The sequence below is a fragment of the Myiozetetes cayanensis genome, unplaced genomic scaffold, assembly GCF_022539395.1.
Source record: "Myiozetetes cayanensis isolate MyiCay16 unplaced genomic scaffold, myiCay2020 scf5-8, whole genome shotgun sequence".
Taxonomy (NCBI): domain Eukaryota; kingdom Metazoa; phylum Chordata; class Aves; order Passeriformes; family Tyrannidae; genus Myiozetetes; species Myiozetetes cayanensis.
In genome coordinates, this window is record NW_026087742.1 from 28,948,509 (window position 1) to 28,970,036 (window position 21,528).

General features: G+C 43.7%; 1 protein-coding gene across 1 annotated transcript in view; it reads left to right on the top strand.

The window, feature by feature from the left end:
- The first annotated feature begins 705 nt into the window (after window positions 1–705).
- Window positions 706–21,528, top strand: part of A2M (alpha-2-macroglobulin) — a 29,798-nt gene continuing 8,975 nt past the window's right edge. Inside the window, exons 1-21 of the mRNA XM_050331467.1 lie at window positions 706–938; window positions 2,714–2,897; window positions 3,933–4,092; window positions 4,965–5,017; window positions 5,532–5,552; window positions 5,893–6,061; window positions 7,248–7,332; window positions 8,169–8,292; window positions 9,729–9,843; window positions 10,077–10,186; window positions 10,638–10,796; window positions 12,118–12,345; window positions 12,665–12,728; window positions 13,211–13,353; window positions 15,207–15,356; window positions 16,008–16,178; window positions 16,789–16,939; window positions 18,665–18,773; window positions 19,113–19,341; window positions 19,604–19,730; window positions 20,375–20,496. Of these exons, the coding sequence (XP_050187424.1) occupies window positions 850–938; window positions 2,714–2,897; window positions 3,933–4,092; window positions 4,965–5,017; window positions 5,532–5,552; window positions 5,893–6,061; window positions 7,248–7,332; window positions 8,169–8,292; window positions 9,729–9,843; window positions 10,077–10,186; window positions 10,638–10,796; window positions 12,118–12,345; window positions 12,665–12,728; window positions 13,211–13,353; window positions 15,207–15,356; window positions 16,008–16,178; window positions 16,789–16,939; window positions 18,665–18,773; window positions 19,113–19,341; window positions 19,604–19,730; window positions 20,375–20,496 (2,763 nt within the window). The 5' untranslated portion in view covers window positions 706–849. The remainder of the gene's footprint in view (window positions 939–2,713; window positions 2,898–3,932; window positions 4,093–4,964; window positions 5,018–5,531; window positions 5,553–5,892; window positions 6,062–7,247; window positions 7,333–8,168; window positions 8,293–9,728; window positions 9,844–10,076; window positions 10,187–10,637; window positions 10,797–12,117; window positions 12,346–12,664; window positions 12,729–13,210; window positions 13,354–15,206; window positions 15,357–16,007; window positions 16,179–16,788; window positions 16,940–18,664; window positions 18,774–19,112; window positions 19,342–19,603; window positions 19,731–20,374; window positions 20,497–21,528) is intronic.

The following is a 21,528-nucleotide window of genomic DNA, read 5'->3' on the forward strand; positions in this document are numbered from 1 at the left end:
CAATAACTTGACCCGGAACAACAACCAGTCCAGGGAAAGTAAGACCCAGGCCACATATGTTCTGCTGTGTAGGGGTAGCTGCTGCTCTGGGGAACTGGTTAATGTGTTACATGCTGTTAATGAGTTGAACTTTTGGCAGCTTCCCATCATGTCACTGTCCCTGTTTCTGTCAGGGTGAAGGCCAGATTATCTTAGATGAATTGATGTTTTAGGCACTCTCTGGCCCCTTTTCCTGGCATTAGCTTTGATGGCACCAGGAATGGAGACCACAAGGGAACAGAGTGGGTGGAGGGGGAAAGTTTTTATAGTTTAAATTCCCTGTTTTCAGAACCTTCCTGTAAATGATAGTTAGGCACACCCACTCATGTTTCCCAAGTCCTAGCCCAATCTGCTCCCAGTTTGAAGGAAATCAAACAGCTCCTGCTCCTCCAGCAGCCTCCATGACCAGTGCCATGTCCAGCTTCATACAGGGAGCTTTGCCCGAAATGGAGGCCGTGCCCTCACCCTCTGCTGTTAGCCCTTTCTTTCTCTAGTCACCACCTTTCCTCTTCTATGGCCTGCTGCCCTGCCTCAAAAGAGACACAGCTCCAGCCTGCCAGTAACCCTCCCCTCCCTCTCTCGCCCAGCACCTGGCCTTCTGCCCGGACTTGGAGCTGCTAGTTCCAACTCCTCCTTACTGCCTCTCCCTGTTTCCGGATCAGCCCTGGCCCCCAGCCCTTATCTCCTCCAGCCCCTGGGCTGTTTGTGAAGGAGACTATAAAGGGCTTGACTAGTAGAGCAGAAGGGGAGTAAAAGCAGCACCCAACCACACTGGGTGTCTGCTTGACTCAACACGTCCTGCTCTGCACCATGGGGAAGAACGGGCTGCTCATCAAGCCAAGCATCTTCCTGCTTCTCCTCTTCATCCTTCTGGGAGACACCTCACCCATCACAGAGCCGTAAGCTATGCAGGGGGGTCTCTGGGCAGGCAGGAGACCGGAGCTGTATTCCTGTGTCTATTGCTTTGTCCCTTATTTTCGGTGTGCTTTCTTTTACCCAGGAATAACAACACCAGGGCTGGGTAAAGTGCCTTCTACAGACAGAAACTCTAGTGCTTCAGAGAGACCCAAAGCAATATGTGGAACTGAGATATCAGTAAAACTTCAGGGCAAAACAAAAAAAAACAAAGAAAGGAAGAGGGAAAGGTCTATGAGAATACCTTTTGCTGTTTCAGTGAATTAACGGGATTTCAACAAAATTTTCTGCAGAAAATCAGTTCTTTTGAAAGGCAACTTTTTATAACTGTTTATACTATGCATTTTTAAGAGAGAGACTCTTTTGAAGGTTTCATTTTGGGTACCCTTCTCCCTAGGTACCCTACAAAAAGTCATTTTGAGTACCCTACTCCCAGGGTGAAATTCCTAGGACTTGGGAGTGGTTTTCTTGATTGATAATGAGAAGAAAAGAAACAAATAACAGATCTGGGATGCTTAAAAATGGCTCTATATTTTAATTAACATTTTTCAATTCAGTCAATGAAATGAAAATTCTTTTCTCATCCAGGGTTATTTGGCATGGTAAGACTGTGACTGTTCAGGTCTGTGAGGATAAACTGTGTCACATCCCTTCTTCACCCCCTTTTGCCATGTTTGTATGTGAAGGGAGTGAGTGTTATGTGCATGTGTCTACACGTATGGCAGGAGCAGTGTATGAGGGGTCCTGACATCGCAAAGACTTTCTCCTTTGGCTTTTTGGCAATGTCTTTTCCTCCCTCACAAAGCACAGAGTACCTCACCCATCACAGAGCTTTAAGCTATGCAGGGAGGTTTCTGGGCAAGGTTGTGCTGCTGTATTTTCATCAAACGCAGGCAAAACAGACAGTGGGGTCAGAGGGACCAGGGCTTTCTCCTTGCAGACCAGTGATGGACGTAAAAGCACCAGAGCCTCTCCTACTGCTGAATGGAATGCTCTGCCTTACTGCTGAGGTGTTGAGGGCACTTCTCCCATCTGCTCGCTGCTCTGGATATGCCCACCAGAGGCCAGTCCTTGCCCACCAAAAAGTGAGCACAGTTGGCATTAGGCAGATCGGATTTGATTCCCAGATGCAGTGCTGGGCACCAAGACACCACTGGCAAGTTACCTCACTGGGAAGGGAGGGACAGAGGGAGGGAGGCTGTGTAGGACTGAGCAGGGATCCCCTGGTGAGCTGAGACAGAGACTTGCTTCCCTGAAAACCTGAAATTTGCTCCAGTGTTATTGCTTAAGATCTGGCACCACACTGTGGTAGTTTTGAATCTCTGTTAGGAATGAGAGTAGTGTTACAGATGCTTTGAAGTGTGTAGTCAATGGCACTTATTCACTGGATACTGGCACTTGTGTGGCTCCTGAATCCTGCTAACAGTGTCTAGCAAAGGTGACAATTGATGTTCTCACCCCCTGGAATTATTGAGGGTCTCAGGAAGAAGTGCTTCCGTTGTGCCAGAACCTGGAAAACCATAACCCTTCCAGATGTTTTCATTGAGGATTTCCTCTGATGTTTTACATTTGAGACTGGCCTCTCTGCCTTCCCAGACTGTTTACAGACATGCTGGAAATCTTGTTGCACTCCTAGAAAATGCAACTCTCTCCTTGTACAATGAAGGCTGTAGTCATCAGATTGGTTTATTTGTTCTTTATGTACAGCTCCTCTTACCTGTTCCCGCCTCTCTGACCTATCTGTCTCCTCTCTTCTTAGGCAGTATATGGTGCTACTGCCCTTTGTGATACACACAGATTCTCCTGAGAAAGTCTGCGTTCAGCTGACCCACCTGAATGAGTCTGTGACTCTGAGTGCCACACTCGAGCATCAAGGGGAGAACAGAAGCTTGATTGATGATGTGGTGTCAGAGAGGGACGTGTTCACCTGCATCCCTTTCTCTGTGAGTATCTCATCCTTGCAGGATGATTCTTTATGACAGGGACAAACTGTAAAGGCACTGAGAAGTAATGACCAGAGTAACACTGGTAGGTGTTCACCTACCTCTTGGCTAAAGGTATGTATGTTACTGTACATCCTCCAAACCCTCTCAGTGCTGAGGTCACTTCATATGCTGCCTGACTGTGAGATGCTGAATCCTGGAAAGTCACCACCTCTCTAGGAGAAGAGGAGGCCAGGAGAAAGAAGTGGTTTTAGTATTGACACTCTTGATGGCTCTTTGGTGAAATGGCTCTCCACATCATCCTTCAACAGCCGCGGTTTGTCACTTGAATGCCTTCAAATTGTAGTAGAGCTTTTGGACCTCAGATACTTTTTTGCCTGGTGTACACTGAACTAATATAAGAACATGGAGCTGTGATTGCCTGTATCTGAAAAAGACAGCAAAGCAGGAAATTTATATTTTAATGTAATTGATAGAGCCAGGGACTATAATATGTTCTAGGCAACCAAGAAAGCTGATCATTTAGCTCAGAGCACAGATTATGCATTCGGCATGAAGACTGAAGAACTGGTGTTCAGGACACTGAAAAGATTGGCATTTGTGTCTTGGTTTGTCAGATGTGGGCTGAAGATTGACTTTTTCACTTTGTGAGAGAGGTTATAGAGGTCTGGCATGTCTGGTTTGGAAAAGGGAATGTTCTGCAAGGACTAGGGACATTACCTGAAAGAGAAGAGGGACTATTCCATTCCCCTTGTGAATGTCAAAAGGAAACAGATGGAAAGGTTTTGGTCAAGGCAAGCAAGAATTTCTTAAAGTTGAGTTCCGTTGCTGCACAATACTTACACGATCACTACGCAGCAGGAGGAATGGGTAGAAATATGGGACAAATAAAGATCAGTTTCTTGTTCCTGATTATCATTCCTCTCAAGTCTGTGTTGTGTCCATAAGGATTATATTAGATCTCTTATTTCACAAAGGCCAGTTCAGGAAGCCTTCAAAGGTGGTCCATAACATAGCTGTCTTCTTACTTTCCAGCTTCCAAAATCAAACAGCCTGTTACCAGGCACATTTCTCAGTGTGACAGTGAAGGGGCCCACACTGCAGTTCACGAGCCGCAAGAGCGTGCTGGTCCAGAATTCTGAGAGCTTGGTCTTCGTCCAGACAGACAAACCCATCTACAAGCCTGGACAGACAGGTACCAGGAAAGGAGTGAAGATTTGCTTTTGAAACAGAACTTTATACTAAAGCTGTTGGATTGTGCTGGCCAGAATGCCAATTGTTTTCAGAGGGGATCAGAACTGCAACTTCATGGCGGAGGCTTATGTCTTATTGCTCCATATAGGAAAAATTTGGGGAATCTTAAGATGCATGCACATGTCTAGGGCACCTGCACACAATCCTTCTGTCACTGGGGCCTCTGTTCTTGTGGTCCATGCATTTAGGGTCAGCATTAAAATCAGACAAAGATTGGATATTTGTCCTATAGAGAACAGGGCCAAAATTCAAACAAAGTCATGAAATAGCTTTCAAAGTGGCAGCTGATTTTGTTCAATGAAGACAGAGAGAATTATGTAATCCATTTATTTTTTTCTGGGCCATTGATCTCCTAAATTTGGCCTGGCTAGAAACAAATGTCCTAAAAGAGATACTGCATATTCTCTCCATCCAGAGCTGACACAAACTTTCAGCCAAGTGCTGAAGTGCTTGCATTCATCCTTCTGAGGAAGTCTGCCTAGTTATAACAAAATTAGAAGACCCATGTGAATTCCAGCATAAAAACATGTCCTTGCAAAGCAAAGGCAACTTAAATTTAACTTCAGTCCCAACTAGTGAGATTCTGATGCCCATGATCAGTAAGATGTTCACACTGCCATGGATTTGCTCTTAACATCCTCTTATTCATGTACCCGTCTTAGATGATAACCGAGCATGACTTAGCATTCTAGTGAATGGAATTTCTTTAGAAGAGAACACCTCTTGTTCTCTGTTATACCATTTGTTTTTGTAACTGATATTTACTGGTTGGTGCTGCACTATGGAACCTCAGTGTCTGCCTTTCTCCATCAGTCCTGTTTAGAATTGTTTCTCTGGATGAAGAGTTCCATCCCTTGAATGAAGTGGTAAGTTTAATATTTCGTTTTTCAAGTTATTTGGCCTTCAGTCAATTGTGAGAAAAGGGATGAAACTGGGGAGAGCTGTCAGAACACTTGGATAGCTGAGAAATTTCTGGGTCACCTCAGATCTTTTTAACAGGATCTGTTGTCAAATTTCTGTGTAAGGCTACCTTCTGCATTCTTGCAAAGGTTTGACAAACTGCAAATGAACAGTGCTGGTGTAAACAGTGAGCAAATCTGCCATTACCACAGTGTACACCTACTTTTGTTGTTATTGCAGATCATCTAGAGTTAGTAATTAGTAATTTCAATTGTCTTTTCTGCCTGAGAAAATTAATTGCCCCTCCCGTCCACCCCGGCCCAATGTACCTCAAAATCTCTGTTGTTTCATATTAGGAACTTTTTTCCTCATCCTATTGGGTGAACACCTTTTACTTTGAGACATGATCACAGCCCTAGTCATTTTACTGTGTTGCTTGCACTCCATCTAAACATGTTGTTTCCTTTCTTCTTTTTCTAGTTTCCACTGGTGTATATTGAGGTATGTACAAACATTTAATTCATGTTCACATTTATTGCACCTCAACCTGGGCAGAATAATATCTCGAGATGGTTCTTGTTTATTTTTTGTATTAAGCAGGTCCATTACATTAATTCAAATATACAGTGCTTTAACTCATGTGGTGGCTACCATGTACATGGGCCCAGGTTACAGATCCTCTGTCATCCAGCTCTGGACTCCACACACAACTCTGTGCCCCCCACTCCTGCCCTGCAGCCTCCTGAAACACAGGGACAGGCTCTCCCCTCACTACTTTTGCTAGACCTTGTTGCAGACTCCCACTGTTCTCATAATCTCCTTGTGATCACATTATCTATAGGACCCAAAGAAAAACCGTCTGTACCAGTGGACACAGGTAGAGTTAAACATGGGATTTATACAGCTGTTCTTCAACCTCACCTCTGAACCTATGCAAGGGACATATGCAGTGGTGGCACAGAAGACCTCTGGGAAGACAATTCAGCATTCTTTCTCTGTGGAGGAATATGGTAACTGTCACTGCGGTTTCAAGTTCCTAACAGCTAGTCCCATGGGGCATGAAAGCTTAATTGAACAGGGTGGCACATCTGACGAGGATGTCCAGCATGGCTGGAAAGTTGTTTCTGTGTCCTCTCCCTGTCAAGAATCATCCTTTTAGGAGGAGGTGACTAAAGGATTTCAGTGACCTACCTTCAGTTCTCCCTAAGCCTCAGACCTTGCAGTGCAGTTCTTCTGAGCACTTACATCAGCAAGGCTCCTGTCACAAGGAGCAAAGTGCTTCAATCAGTGTGTGCTGACAGCCACAAGCCTGACTTCCTTTCAGAGGTGATTTAAGGCCATAGCCTCATACCCAGTTGGCTGCATACCTGTCAAGTGTCATGCTTTAAGTCTGGTTTTAGGCTGGGGCTGTCTGTAAATTAAGATCTTACCTTTCCTCCCCACAGAAGAAGCTAAGCCTGTAGCTTGCACAGTGCCTTAGTGCCTTAGCTTCTTTCTGGTTCCATCTGCTTGACTGAAAAAGTAGTATCCTAGTACACACCTGCACATGGTTGCAACCAACAGCAAGCCAGCTGCAGCCCTTGTTGCATGATCTGACATGATCTGGCTCATGCAGCAGAGGGGTGTCCTGGAAGATGAGCCTGGAAGTCCTTTGACCTCTTACAATTGCAAGACTGTTCTGTGTCCTATGCCCAGCATCTCCCCTAGTTCTCCCAAGACAGTCACCTTCCATTTCCTCTCCTGCAGTTGTGTTTGAATGGGATATCACTCTGTGCTATGTCACTGGGGGAGCTATGGAGTCTTCCTATTTTGCAAGTTGGTAAGATCTACATGCTTTGGAAACGCAGAGACCAGGCTGCAGTCCCAAATCTGTGTATTTGTGGCAAACCTGTATTATGTTACCTCTCTATTTTACTGCATCCTACTGCTGTGGGACTGCTAACTCACGTGTTCTCTAAGAAGCTGATGTGTTTTAACATCTGGTGTAAATGATCTTGTCTGCTTACTTGGCACAATGGTTGGCTGTTTTTCACTGACTTCAGTGGGATGTGCAGGTGACAGAAGCCTCTAAAATCTGACCATTTAGATGTAAAAGCGTTTCAGGGAATTTTTAATAACAGCCTTTGAGTAGCCTTCATATGTTATTCTTATGTAATTCTGCACCACACGGACTGTTTTCCTTTGGTTCTGCTGCAGTGCTGCCAAAATTTGAAGTAACAGTGAAAATGCCCAAGGTGATCACCATTCTTGCTGAGAAGCTGGAGGTGACAGTTTGTGGACTGTGAGTGCAATTCTTTCAAGATCTCCATGGTTTCATTTTTTGATTCAGCTGCTACTGAAAGTTCAGTTGGGAGCTTGAGATATTAGACTTTATTATATTTCTCAATCCTTTTGGGGTCCCAGGACCACAGAGACTGTATCTGTATCTTAGAAGGCAACAGTTACTGTTTGTTGCACTTTGTATGTAATATGTAGAAACATATTGTTGTTCTGTGTTTTTTTTGAGAGGGTGTTTCTTGCTTATTTTTTGAACCATAGAGGATTTCACACCAGCTACAGTGCTAGGGAAGAGGTCTTTGGTTTAGTTTACCCGGGAGTGTTTTAACTGTGTCTTCTGCTTGTTAGTGTGGAGAGGAAAGCCTAAGGCATGCAGCTGTGCTCTTTCCTTTTGGGCACCCCATTTAGTTCCGCATAGCAGTGTAGCAAGAGCCATGGCTTGGGCTGAAGAATGAGTCAAAAGACCCAGTGCTCTTACATACACAAACCAGTTCCATCAGAAGTTGGGTGGTGGGGTAGAGACTTTCAACACGTTCTCCAAGATGAGAGGACTCTCAACTAAATCAGCATTAGTGTAAATGAATTCTAAAGACTCATGTGTTATTCCCAGGGATGCAAACAGGACTATTAGATTCAGTGCTTCTACCCCTGTTGCCAAGCTTGATCCTACCATGTTACCAAATTTCTTTCTGCTTTTTCTTTTCCTCTGATGACCCTCAATATCTTGGAGGCAGCTCTAGGGAAGAGTTTTGCAACCACTAGGGGTGAGCTTGTAAGCTTCCTCCATCCCTCTTACATTCCTAATGACTCTGTTTTCCTTTCAATCCTCCATGCTGGTAGATACACATTTGGGAAGCCTGTTCCTGGTCTTGTGAGCTTCCGTGTCTGCCGCAAGTTTGAACATACAGGCCGTACCTGCTATGGTGAAGAGGATAAAGCAGTGTGTGAGGAGTTCTCTGGACATGTGAGTCATCATTACTCTTGTGGGTAGAGTGATAGTAGAAAGTGTTCATGCCTGGTAGGCACAGCTTGCTCTGAGTATGTAATAGCATAATGTGAAGAGTGTGGTGAGGCACTGGCACAGGCTGCTGAGAGAAGCTGTGGATGACCCATCCCTGGAAGTGTTCAGGCCACTCCGGATGGGGCTTTGAACAACCTGGTCTAGTGGGAGGTGTCTCCCTTCACATGGCAGGGGAGTTGGAACTTAGATGACCTCTAAGGTCCATTCCGACCTAAAGCATTATGTGATTCTATGATTTTATGAAAATCCATGTATTTTAAAGAAGCCTGAAGAAGGAGAGAAGATTGGGTACATGAAGAAATACAAAAGGTAAAAATAGGGGTAAGGTCTGTGCAGTGAGAATGATATGTGTAAAGCCCATAAGCTGATGGAGACTGAAGAGATGAAAGAAATAACGGAAAGGTCAGATGGAGTGTAAAGAGTATAAGAGAGAAAAGAGATGGAAAAACCATGAATGATGAAAGCACAGTTCAGGTTGTCTTACGCTGGAGATAGTATGTGGTTCATAAGCTGGTCTTAGAAGCAGGAAAGAAGCAGAAACTGGGGGAGGGGATGATGCATTTTGAGCTAGAGGGAAATGAATACGAGGTCAGCAGTAGTGGTTAAGACAGACAGGGAAAAAAAATCAGTTTTTTCACCCTTCTGATTGGCAAGTCTACAATAGCAAAACTGTGTGGGGTTTGGAGTACACACAGGTACAACAGTGCTAGCTTAATTGACAGAAACCAGGGTAATAGAAATTGTGGAGATATGCCACGAAAAGAAAGCAAGCAGAAGACATTCTTGTGGTCCTTGGGCTCTGATACAGTATGATGTCCACAATCGCCTCTGCCACTGCTGTTGTTATTCATGTTAAAAGAAAATATGAACACTGCAGTGCTAACCTCTGTTTGGAGCATCTCTTCTGTGGAAACTTGCCTTGTATATGAAGATCCTGAAGAGAGATGACAAGCTTTGGAAATATTTTTCCAGCTGTCATCTGTTTTCTACACATAGACAGACTTTGGTTTATGTATCACTCATATGGTTTATGCATTTTAAACCAGCAGCAGTATATTCTAAGGTGCCTGATGTCTGACAAACATTTCTTATGTGGTATACACTTGACTAATTCCCTATGCTTTTGTACTGAATGTTTCACTTCACAAACACATACACAAAAATCTTCTAGTTTGCAAGCTCTTTGCTCTGAGGTTGCTACATGTACTTCAAAATACCAAGTTATTTAGGTCCTTTTATGGTTTTGATAAAAACAACTGAGGGAAATTATCCGTGGGCTTCTTTTTCAGTTCAGAGCAATGCAGAGTGATGGATTCATTAAGTTGAATAACCACTCTATAAATGAGAATATAATGGTTTTATTTGTTTCCCTCCAACAGACAGACAACTATGGCTGCATTTCTGAAACAGTAAAGACCAAGTTATTCCAGCTCAAGAGAGGTGGATATCAGAATAAGCTCTATGTGGAGGCTAAAATTAAAGAGGAGGATACAGGTATGAATCATCCGTATGGAAGAGCCATGTAATAAGACAAGGAGAGACCAGCACAGGATCCTGTCAAACAGGAATGAGGGAGCAAAGCAGACTCTTGCTTTTCTGGAATCCTAAAGTTTTCCTACATGTTGTCCAGGACCATCAGCAAAATAGTTTGTCCAGCAAAGGAGGGTTGGCCTAGAGTAAAAGTAATTCTGATCAGGCAAATTGGTTCTTCACGTTTCTTTCTGCAGGAGTGGAGTTGACTGGAACAAGCTTCTCTGAGATCACAAGCACCATTAGTAAAATCACCTTTGAGCATTCAGATTCCTACTACAAACGTGGAATCCCCTTCTTTGGGCAGGTAGGGAAACCATGAGAATGGAATGCCATGAATGCTAAGCGATGATACTACTGAACCTCCTGCCCAACCTCTGAAAGGATGCTGGACCTCAGTGCTGCTAATCCCTGTGGGTCTTCTTTCCTCTGCAGGCTCTCAAACTGGGGGACAGCAGCTGAGAACACAGCCCTCATTCTGCTTACCCATCTGTGCTTGCGCTTTCTGCTTCTCCAGTCACCTATTAAATAGGAGACCTCCGGGGTGTGAGTGCATGTCATGCTCCACATCCAGTCATCTGACCCAGAGGCAGAGATAAGAAAGAGACAAAGATAATATGTTCAGAAAGTTTGCAGCTCTCTCTGAAAGAGATAGGTTGTGTAGGCTTCCTTGTACGACATGGACCCAACATCTTTAGCTTGTTGGTCTGCCAATCTGTTCAGGTGGCAGCTATTCCTGTACTTTTTTGCTCCTCCAGGTGAAACTAGTGGATGGGTCTGATGCTCCAATCGCCAATGAAACTGTGAGGATTTCTTTTCAAGGAGGACAGGCAGAAAACTACACAACAAATGAAGAGGGCATAGCACGGTTTGCCCTAAACACTTCCATGTTGTCCTTTGACAGTGTTGGAATTAGGGTAAGTCCTGCAGGCAGAGGAGGTGATGAAGTGACCCACTGGGCTGGGAGGGGAGTACCTCGAAATTTCTACTATATATGCAAAAGCAGCTAGATTATTGTTCCTTGTTGTTTTTGTCAACCTTGACACCAGTTTGGTGGAAATATTCATACAACAAACGGTGTTGCCATGTCACAATTGCACTTATTTTGTAAGTATTTGATTTCTGCTGGGCAATAGGGTTAGAAGGAACATCAAGAGATCATAATGGTCCATTCTGCTCCAAGAGATCATCAGCCCTACATAGACAAATCTGTTTCAAGGGTGGGTCTATCTCACATGATGGAGTGCTGCTAGTGGTTCACTGTCATTTTAATTGAATTATTCCTCCACCTTAATATCATCTGTGGTGAGTTAAGGCAAGCTGCATGTCTCAGGATTTGTTGTAGCATTTCAAGTTTCTAAGTAGGCCACCTAATTTTTTCTTTTTCCTTTTTTTTTTCTTTTCTTTTTCCTGCTGTTAAAAGAGTATGAACCATTCATGTAACAGGTGTGGAATTTGTTTGTCTGGATTAGGGCAGAATATTTATATCTAGAATAATATTTCCTCTTCCCTCACAATTCTCTCATCACAGATTGAAAGCGTTGATTATCCGAAGTTACTACTAGATGATTGAAGTTTTCAGATTTTTGCAGGGTAAAGAAAAGGCAAGAATTCCCAAGTATAATGAGAAAGATAAGGAAATAAGGGCATGTGAGGCACACATGAAGTGCTGAAGTAGTGCCCTTTCTAAATGTGGAATGTCTTCCCCTGGTTCTCATTTTTAACACGGCCTGGACTCTCTCAGTTCTTGAATTTCTATTCAATTTAGGTTTTGAATTATCAGGTGGAGATTTTCCTCCTTTTCTCTAGAATCCATAGCTTGATCTTGGCACTGGTAATATCTTAACTGAACAGCACTATCACTTCTTCAGTGCCAATAATAAGGAAAGATATGAAAATCAGTTTATTTTCTCTTTAAACTATCAGAATATTAGAGAGGGCAAGGTATTAGTATAACGAGTCCTTGAGGGGATACTGATAGTAAACAAAAATCTGATATGATTCAGCTTGTTTGACACAAACTCCAGCTTATCTGGTAGTGAGGTCATTCCCAATGATTCGATAAGGATGCCACCACCCTGTCTTGCACTTTCCAAATTCGTGGGGTTTTTATGTTTTAGACTTCCTCTTTGCTTCAATACAAAAAAATACCAAACCTTTATTGTTAGTACGTGAATTTTGGCTCCAGTTCAGCTACTTGTGTTTGAGGATATATGTGTGTATTTTCTCATTTTCCAGGCAGTTCATAAAACACATCCCTACTGCTATGACCGTTCCTGGGTTGTTCCCTATTATGCAGACGGCTATCTCCAGCTAAAGCGCTTTTACTCTCCTAGTAATAGCTTCCTCAAAATTGAGCCCAGGTCTGAGGCACTAAGCTGTGGCTCCTCCGCAGAGGTCCGGGTGCATTATATCCTTACTCCGGAGGCCATAGCAGAGCAGAAGAAAATCACCTTTTACTACCTGGTAGGTTTGCACTGCTATACAGTAAGGTTGTTGTCACTGGCAGTGGTAGGGGGGCTGGAAATGGAAACTGTGGTTTGTGTCAGCAGGCTTTAAACACTTTCTCATCACCCTTCTTATGTTCTTTCCCAAAGAAATGAGAAAACAAATGTTCTTTGCCCCCTGGGGGAGCACTGGGATTCTGCTATGGGGGGGCAGAGAGCAGCTGACTGGGGTGCGAGCAGCAGACATACAGCTCAGTTACCCCCCTCTCAGATTCCCCCACTTTAAGGTTTGGCTCATGCATAACCTCAATCACAACAAAGTTTCTTCTTCCATTCAGGTGATGGCCAAGGGAAACATTAAGCACGCAGGCACCCACATTCTGGATTTGGACCAGGAGAGTGGTGAGTTCTTCTCCCCTACCAAATTGCCACTGTTGTGGGAGGCTAGGTAACTGTGGCAGACATACACTCTGCTTCCATATAAATGCAGGGATCCACAACTCCATGTCCCCTAAGATCTGGGAAGAGTATGACCTTCATTTTCTCTACCTTTATTTAGACTTTGCACAGATTTGCTTTAATCCCCTGTGCCAGCTGTCTTTGTTCTGACATTTTCTGGGGCTCCAGTATTCCTAGGAGACACAATCTGATGGTCTGTTTTAGAAACCCAAGCAAAATTCAGCACACTTACGCATTGGAAAACAGGTCTTTCAGTCAGACAGTGAGACTTCTGCATTTCTGTGAGCACCAGTTCATCCCACTTGGATGCCTGGAGTTTCATAATGGCTAGGGTGAAGTTCACCATAAAGTCAAACTTCGAATTTTGGCTGCTCCAAGGGAAGGTTTCCTGCACCTTAACTTTTTGCCCTTGCTTTCTTTGCTAGCCAGTGGTGCCTTCTTGCTACAACTGCCTGTACAATCTGATATCGCTCCAGTGGCCCAAGTACTTGTTTACACCACTGCCCCCAGCAGGGAGGTGATCGCTGATTCAGCCAAGTTCAACACAGAACTGTGTTTCAACAATAAGGTAAGTGTCCGCTTCTTGAGGCAGCAGCCATCAGATTGCAGTGTGGTCAAACTTACTTAGATTTAGCCTGGCTAAGCTAATTTCTTTGAATTTACTAACACTGGACAAGCAGCATATCCATTGTTGTAGGTAGCTTCACTGCCTACTGGTTTGTGCTAGCCTGGAGGAGATCAACTGCTGGAAAAAAAGTGCTAGCAGGGACTACACTGATAAAACCCCTATTAGCAACTAGTCACAGCCACTGATCCCACAGATGGTCCTGGCTAAGAAAAACACAGTGGAGACGCATGTTTTATTAATACTGCAACACATCTATTTCACTCCTTTTCACATAAACTCATTCTATCAATGAGGTGTCTGCTTATGGAACCACCAAGCAAAAATAAAACGCACATAGCCCCAATCCAGTGGGCAAAGATAATACTTGTCATATCTCTCAACTACTGTACAGCTCATCTTGTCATTTTAATTTCTATTGTATGTAAATGAAGATAAACCTTGCCTGAACCTTCCAAGCAATATACAGTGATGCTTCAATAGCAATTGAAGGGGTGGGACTGAAAGAGTGCTGAAAAATAAAGCCTTCTCTCTGTGAGCACATGCACTGTTTTTCTCTTACAACCCCCCATATTCCTTATGCAGAAGAGGAGACTGATACAAGAGCAGTCCTAAGAGGAGAACAACCTGAAAAATTTCCATCGGGACTTAAGAATACCAGACGCTGCTGAAGACAGTCCCTTGTCCTGCTAAAACATAAGCTAAATCAATTCTTGAGACTTGTTATGCTATAGGAGCTTGGTCACCTGAATTTTGTTCATATACTAAAGGTCATACTATGGACTGTATTAAGATCTGTGTGCAAGCCAAGTGCCAAATGATTTGCATGATTAGATACTGCTTTCTTCTCTGAAAGCATGCTGAATACAAAGTTGTTGTCAGTCTGGATAGGACAGACTTAGGGCTATTCCTATGCTAGATAGTTTTCCTGGTAACAAGCTTGCTACAGTCCTTTTTCTGCCATTTCCTGAAGAATATTGTTTTTTTGCAGTCTCAAGAGTCCACCCTGGGAGAGTTGGAGGCTGTCAGTAGAAGGCATGCTGTATTCTGGTTGAGACATGAGGGAAACTGGCAGCTGATGCTGCTTTGTCAGGCAGCAGATTTACTCTGAAGGTGTTTTGATGAGCATGCACATTCAGAGAGGATTTGTACTGCTGAGGAGAGAGAAGATTTATGCAGGTCAGCCATCTTATTACAAAATCATGTGATAAGGTGGTGACAACAACTTTAGCTAGCAAGAACCTCCAGGTCAGAGGTAGGTAGGGCATTGTTAGGGTTGTGAGTTAGGTTTTGGAGAAGACACAGAAGTCTGGCGGGCCTCAGCGAACAGGCCAGCTCTTCAGAATCATTACCAGCCCGTAGATACTGCAGTATTGCTCCAGGGCATCACTGCTTCTCATACCAAAGAATCTGCTAAGCAAGGTCTTTGCAAGCTGGTCTTCTCTCCACATACAATATCTGGGTTCAGTATAGGGACTTGTCCTGGTTCAAGACCATTCTCCGTTACATGAACACATCTAGCCACTATGTGGGATTATCTCATCATGCTCACAATGACCATAAACCCAAAACGACCTTAAAAGTTATATGAGCAATTGTGATGTTTGAAGTTGCCAAGAATTCTTAGTGCTGATTCCCCTGGCACTGCAGGAAGGGAACAGTAGCACAGAGGGAATGTAGGAGGAGGTGCAAATGCCTGTGGGGACTTTGTAAGGTTAGAACTGAATGCACTCAACCGGAAGGAAAAGTCCTGCAAGAGTAGGGCATCTGTGACATAGCTTTTCATGTGGTTACAGGTGGACTTAAGCTTCTCTCCTTCAGAAGGCCTGCCTTCCTCTGATGCTCACTTGCTGTTCAGAGCCTCCCCGAACTCCCTCTGTGCTGTCCGTGCTGTGGACAAGAGCGTTCTCCTCATGAAGCCAGAAGCTGACCTGTCACCTGCCTCTGTAAGTTCTTAGTCTGCAGAACAAATCAAAACTTGACAAGTGCAGCCCAGTGCTGGAATGGAAACAGGGAATAGTCCCTCTTGTCAGACCTGACACAGGAAAGCCCCCCTGTGCCGTTTCTCATCTTCCTCCAGCAGGCAAAAAGATGAGAACTGGCCTCCAGTTGTTTCTTAGGGGTTTTGTGCAACTGTAGGGATGGAAATTAGAAAGCTCTCCTAAAGGTCCTACTTGTCTTGGCCAGAACCAAGCACTGCTGTATATTTGATGATAATTTTTCAGTTACTCTCTCCATCCATGGATTAATTTTCTCAGGTTAGTGCCAGAGTTTATTCCCCTTTTGCCAAGCAGAAAATGACAATCCTGGAGTAGAGACAAAGTACTACAGATGGTTTAGCCAGTGTAATTTTTTACATATTTGAGCCATAATACCCAGAGTAACATGCAGTCCATAAAAAATGAGGCAGTATCTTCAAATTTTCATACCTTTTTTGATTCCCAAAGTCCTGTTGCTCCCACCACAGGGAGAATCATGGCAATATGGATGTATGTGCTCATGATGTGACTGCTGTGATGCTTTCATCCAACTTCCTGAGTTGTGTTTTATAATAGTGGTCAATAAAAATGCCAAATACTTTGTCTCTTTCTGCCTAGGTGTATAACTTGCTGCCAGTGAAGGAATTGCATGGCTATCAGTATGGTCCAAACATGCTCTTCGAGGATCCCCTGGACAACTGCATTCCCCTGAAGCAAATAGTTGTGGATGGGATCACCTATGCTCCAGTAACAGGGAGGAATGAAGATGACACTTATAGCATCCTAAAGGTATAACCATCTTGCGTGGTTAGGGAGTGGAGTGGGAGAATGACTGAGAATGCCTAAGCCTTCTGTGGCATCATGCAATATCACAAGGGAAGGGTTTGTGAATCTGAATGATCTGACACTAATTTTTATCCAGAGGCACACTCAGTGACAGTCATAGGCCTTACTTGTCTTGCCAGCTTTGCTCTGCTGGAAAAGGGAGCAGTCTCAAAGTTTTCTTCTCACAGGAAAAGCTTTGAGGTTGACTTGAAATGACATTCTGACTGAGGATAAATAATTCCATGCCATTAGTTACCTTGAATAAATCAATATGCCCTTGAGCTGCACTGTAGTCACAGACATTTCCTTCCAGAGAGAAAACTCTATATCTACTCCCTGGCTCATCCTGACCCCTAGACTGGACTTGGACTGGAACCTGTGTCCCAGAAACAGAGGGGATATATCCTTTGGTCTCTCTGAGCCACCCAGGCACTCAGACCCAAGGTTTGGGGGATTGTGTCAAGGTTCAATCCATACAAAGTAACAACTTTTCCATTTTGAGACAGTCAGGTCTGCTGTTTAAACCACAATAGGATTCAGCAATAAAAAAATGTGTTTGATTTCTCTCCCATAGGATATGGGTTTAAAGGTTTTCACAAATACCAGGGTGAGGAAACCTTGGTACTGCAGCCCTGAAAATTACGCCTACTCCGACCTTTCAGAAGGTGGCCTTGCACCATATTCAGGCCCGCCTGGAGCACCTATGTATGCAATGAGGACAAGTGGTAAAGGAACTGGGTTTTGTTATCACTTCTGTTCTTAACAGAAGAGAGCTTGTTTGTATTTCGGGGTGAATCCTTAAACAAGAGCTGGGGTTGGGAATTGAAACCTTGGAAGTAGTACTGAATTGATGCGTTCACAGATTTCAGGTTCTGATTGGGTTTTGCTGGGTTCTGAAGGTCTACAGACAAACTTTGATAACTCCACATTAGAAGTCAGCAGAACCAGGCAGTTTTCAAAGACTCTGGCAGAGCAGAGGGTATTATTCTGCTGCTGAATTCTCTATGAAAGCCTAATGAATTCATTAGGCTTTTACAGTAGACTCCTTTTCCCAGATTATCATTTAAAGAACCTCCAATACCATTTTCAGGCTGTTCTCATTTACATTGAGCCAGTTTTATGTATGGTCAAAACCATGAAGTGGGTGACAAATTTTTCAGCGATAAATTGGTAGACCTTGGGAATGATAAGATATGTGTGGTAGAAGTTCAGTCTGAAATGGACCCATTCTATTTCTAAGGGCTATCTCAACTCTAACTCTGTAACTGTTCGGGCAACAGAATTGGCCTTACCATCCTTCATAGTCGAATATAAAGGGAAATATCTTAGAAATTACAAGTTATTCTATCTGGATAGCTGATTCAGAGTTTTCCCTTGGCACAAGAACCTGTGCTTTTGTAGATGTCCAGTTTGAAAACAATTTCAACTTCTGACACAAGTTGCTAAGATGCAGGATAGATGCTTTTAAAATATTGTAAACTGAAATAGGCAGCAGTAAGAAGACTGAAATACCACAAGAGACAAATAAAAGCAAGCCACCTGTCACTTGCTAGGAGCTATGTGATATACCTCTGATGGGTTTTTTCAATTGAACCCTGAGACCTTCTCAGGTTCTGGAGGTGCCTGTTGCACAAACAGTAGGAATATTTGTTAGCTACACAATTGTTATCCAAATGCAGAAATTAATTTAGCCAAAGTAAAGATGACCAAACTAAGAATTTTTCTTGTGTACCTGTTTGGATGCATTTTTCTTTCTGATTGTAAAAGCCAGGCAAAGCAAGTCCCACCCACCCATCTTTGTTTTCCCGTTTTTCAAAACTGAAGTAAAACAATTTTTTTACCAAATTTCATCCCAAACACAGAATATTCCATTGAGAATAATTTTTGCATGTGAAAACTTTGTTTTAGTCAAAATAGTCCTTTTTACCCCTCCCAAATTTCAGCTGCATGTTTTTACTTTGAGCATCTTCATCCTAATTATTGAGGAGGCCATAGCTTTGGCAGGAAGGTGGTTTTCTGAGTCACAATGACCCTGCAAAAAAAGCTGCAACAGAGGGATGTTCCATTGCTAACTGGCCTGATAGGATGGAGGAGATGGTCACATCAAGGCTGTACCTAAAAGGAAAAGGCTGTTTGCACAGAAGGTCCTAAATAAGTGTTTGCTCTAAATACTTTTTTTTTTAACCTTATAAAGTGCTGCCCTGCAAACCTTGAGATCCTCTGGATCCTCTTTCCAGCAGTAAATAATGGAAGACTAGGTCTTCTTGCTAATAAGTACTGACCCTGAAACTTCACTGCTGTTGGTACTGGTGCTCTCTACAGCCACAACAAGCATCTGCTACTGATTGCCACATAGACTGACACTTTCTAAGACTGAAGCATGACGCTGATACATGTCTTACTTGTTTGGAATTATCAGTAGTTGATTTTTTCCATCTCATCACATTCAGGCCTTCTGGGAGATACAATTTATGAGACATCAAGCAGTCCTGCAGTGGTGACAGAGACAGTCCGAAAGTATTTCCCAGAAACCTGGATTTGGAGTTTAGTACCTATAAGGTGAGTACCTTGGGCTAGTTCATTCCTTTTAAATAAAACTGGGTTTATAAGGTGAAAACATGAATCCCAAAGTGTTTGACAGCCTTTTCAATACCAGAGAGTCCTTCACTGTTTGCAGAGATCACTTGGCAATCCTCTGAGAAGCAATTACTTCTGGCCATGGTTAGGTTTTTCCAGGGAGTGAACTGAAAGAAGATCTAGAGTGGTCCTAGAGTAGCAAACATACTGTGCCCCGTAATTCACACAGACAATACTATTCCAGTAGGCCAAAACAAGTACAGCTTGTCAACAGAATGCCATAAAAATCACCCCTCTCTCCTTGCTTCTGTGCTTCATCAGCTCTGAGGGAAATGCTGATCTGGATGTGACCATCCCTGACACCATCACCGAGTGGAAAGCCAATGCATTCTGCACTTCAGCAGACACAGGCTTTGGCCTGTCCCCGACTGTGTCCCTCAGGGCCTTCCAGCCCTTCTTTGTGGAGCTCACCATGCCCTACTCCGTGGTGCGTGGGGAGTCCTTCACGCTGAAAGCCACCGTTTTCAACTACCTGACTGCCTGCATCAGGGTAAGGGAGCTTAAAGTCCTCTGTACCTGTGTACCTTCTTGTGCACCTCTTGCCTTCCACCTAGCTTTCTTATCTCTCAGTAGACCTAGACGCTTCCCCCCAGAAATTCTTACATTATTTCTCCTATATATTCCAAATGCAGAACCCACAACTTCAGTTCCCTGCTCCTTTGCTACTGAAGAAACAGCTATTTCTATGGCTTCCTAGTTCCTTTCTCTCAGGATCATCCTTCCTTGATTGCACTTCTCTCTGCAATTGACAGGTCAGTGTGACTCTGGCTCAGTCTACTCATTTCCTGGCTATTCCAGTGGAAAAGGATGAAGTATCTCACTGTCTTTGTGAGAATGGGAGGAAAACCGTGGCTTGGCTGGTGACTCCAAAATCTCTAGGTAAAGGTCTCAGGGTGCTAAAAACTGCAGGAAGGTTTTCTCTGTGCTGTTCTTACTGTTCACTATTGGGTGTTAGACCAACACATTTTCCTGGAAAGCACTTCAGTTGAGTGTGTCTGATCTGGGGTTATCTGGGAGGCAAACACTGGCAGATTCATAGTGTCTGAGGCTGTGTCTGGCACCACAGGCAGTACCATCAAGCCTATTGGCCCTTGGACAGCATCTCCTGAAGCCAGAGACATTGACTGGGCAGCAGACATACTGTGTTAGCTCCATTCCTCTCAGAGATTAGATGTGTTCCCCATGGGATCTTCATGTTTTGTTTTCATTGTTATTAAGTGTTGTGGTAGCAGCTGTGGTGTTGCATGCAGGGTAGCAGAGTGCTGAACAGCAGTGGCGCTGGTCATTCTCAACACTGTCCTAGCTTCTGGAAAAGAGTGACCGGAGTCACCTTTCAATGACGGTGCAGCTCATCTGCTCCAGGCTTCTAGTATAGAGAGCTGTGTTTTTGTGGGGAAGAAATAGGACCTAAATGTGACAGAAATCCCCATCCATGAGCCTCCATGTTGAACCTCCTGGAAGTGGCAGTGACTCCCCTTGTCTGGCTCTGCCTGGCAGGGCTGACTGATCCTTGTTTCCTCCAGGGCAGGTGGAGTTCTCGGTGAGCACTGAGGCCCTACAGAACCAACAGCCCTGTGGGAACTACATTGTGGAGACGCCTGAGAAGGGACGGAAGGACACAGTCATCAGGCAGCTGCTGGTGGAGGTATGGGGGCTGTGGGAAGGGAGCACTGAGCTTTCCTCTGGGTAACTGCGGATGTTGGGATACAATTGGACAGGATGCTAGATAGTCTCATCTAAGGTCTCCTTCTCATTAAAAGTTGGACCAGATGACCTTTTGAGAACCCTTCTAATCTGGCCTGGTCTATGATTTTGTGAGATCACTATGCAGAATGGCAATACACTGGAGTTATATCACCTTCATGCTTTGGCAGGGCTGCATAAAAACTGCAGCTAAATTATGTGCATTGTTTCTCCTGGTACAATAAACTTTCCCTATCTCTTATAATAACAGGCCTTCTACTCCAATCCATCCTTCCCTTTAGCTCATATTCCAATATACCCTTTTTATATCTCTCTCCTTTTTTTGTGATACCCTCAGTAGGCATGAGCCAGTCAGCACATGCTGCCTCTCAGCCCGTTGAGTGGCTCAGCAAACTGCCTGAAGCTGAGTGTTTTGAAGTTCTGATTTGATAACTCAGTCTGGCATTAGGATGAATTTGGGGGATTCACAAGCATGTATGGAAATTTGATGACTGTAAAGAAGACCCCTCAAAACTCCAGTTGTTGTAAAAGTCTATGAAAACATGTTAAAATTTTACAGCTTATCCATTTCCTGTGGCAAGAAGACTTGCTGATGTGATACGGTACACAAGGAAATATTATGAGGCATTATTGTATATCCTTTATCCAAATTGCTAGTTTATTATACACTGAGTGTGCTAACCTGGTAGGTAGATTCTATGTTCTTAGCTTTTCTCTGTATCATAAAATTCCCTAATGTTTGCCCACTATGTTGTATGCTACCAGTAGTGCCATCAGATATTACAGTGTACAACATCTTCCCTTTCTATTATTGACATACACATTTTTTTTTCCCCTAAAGCATCTAAAGCATCATGGCAAGCAGCACTGCAGATATCTCTTCAGGACAGCTCTCTGTAATCCTTCAGTCCTTTTGTTACAAGGATGTTAAGTGTTTCTCATCACGTAAAATAGTTACAGGTCATCCATGTGA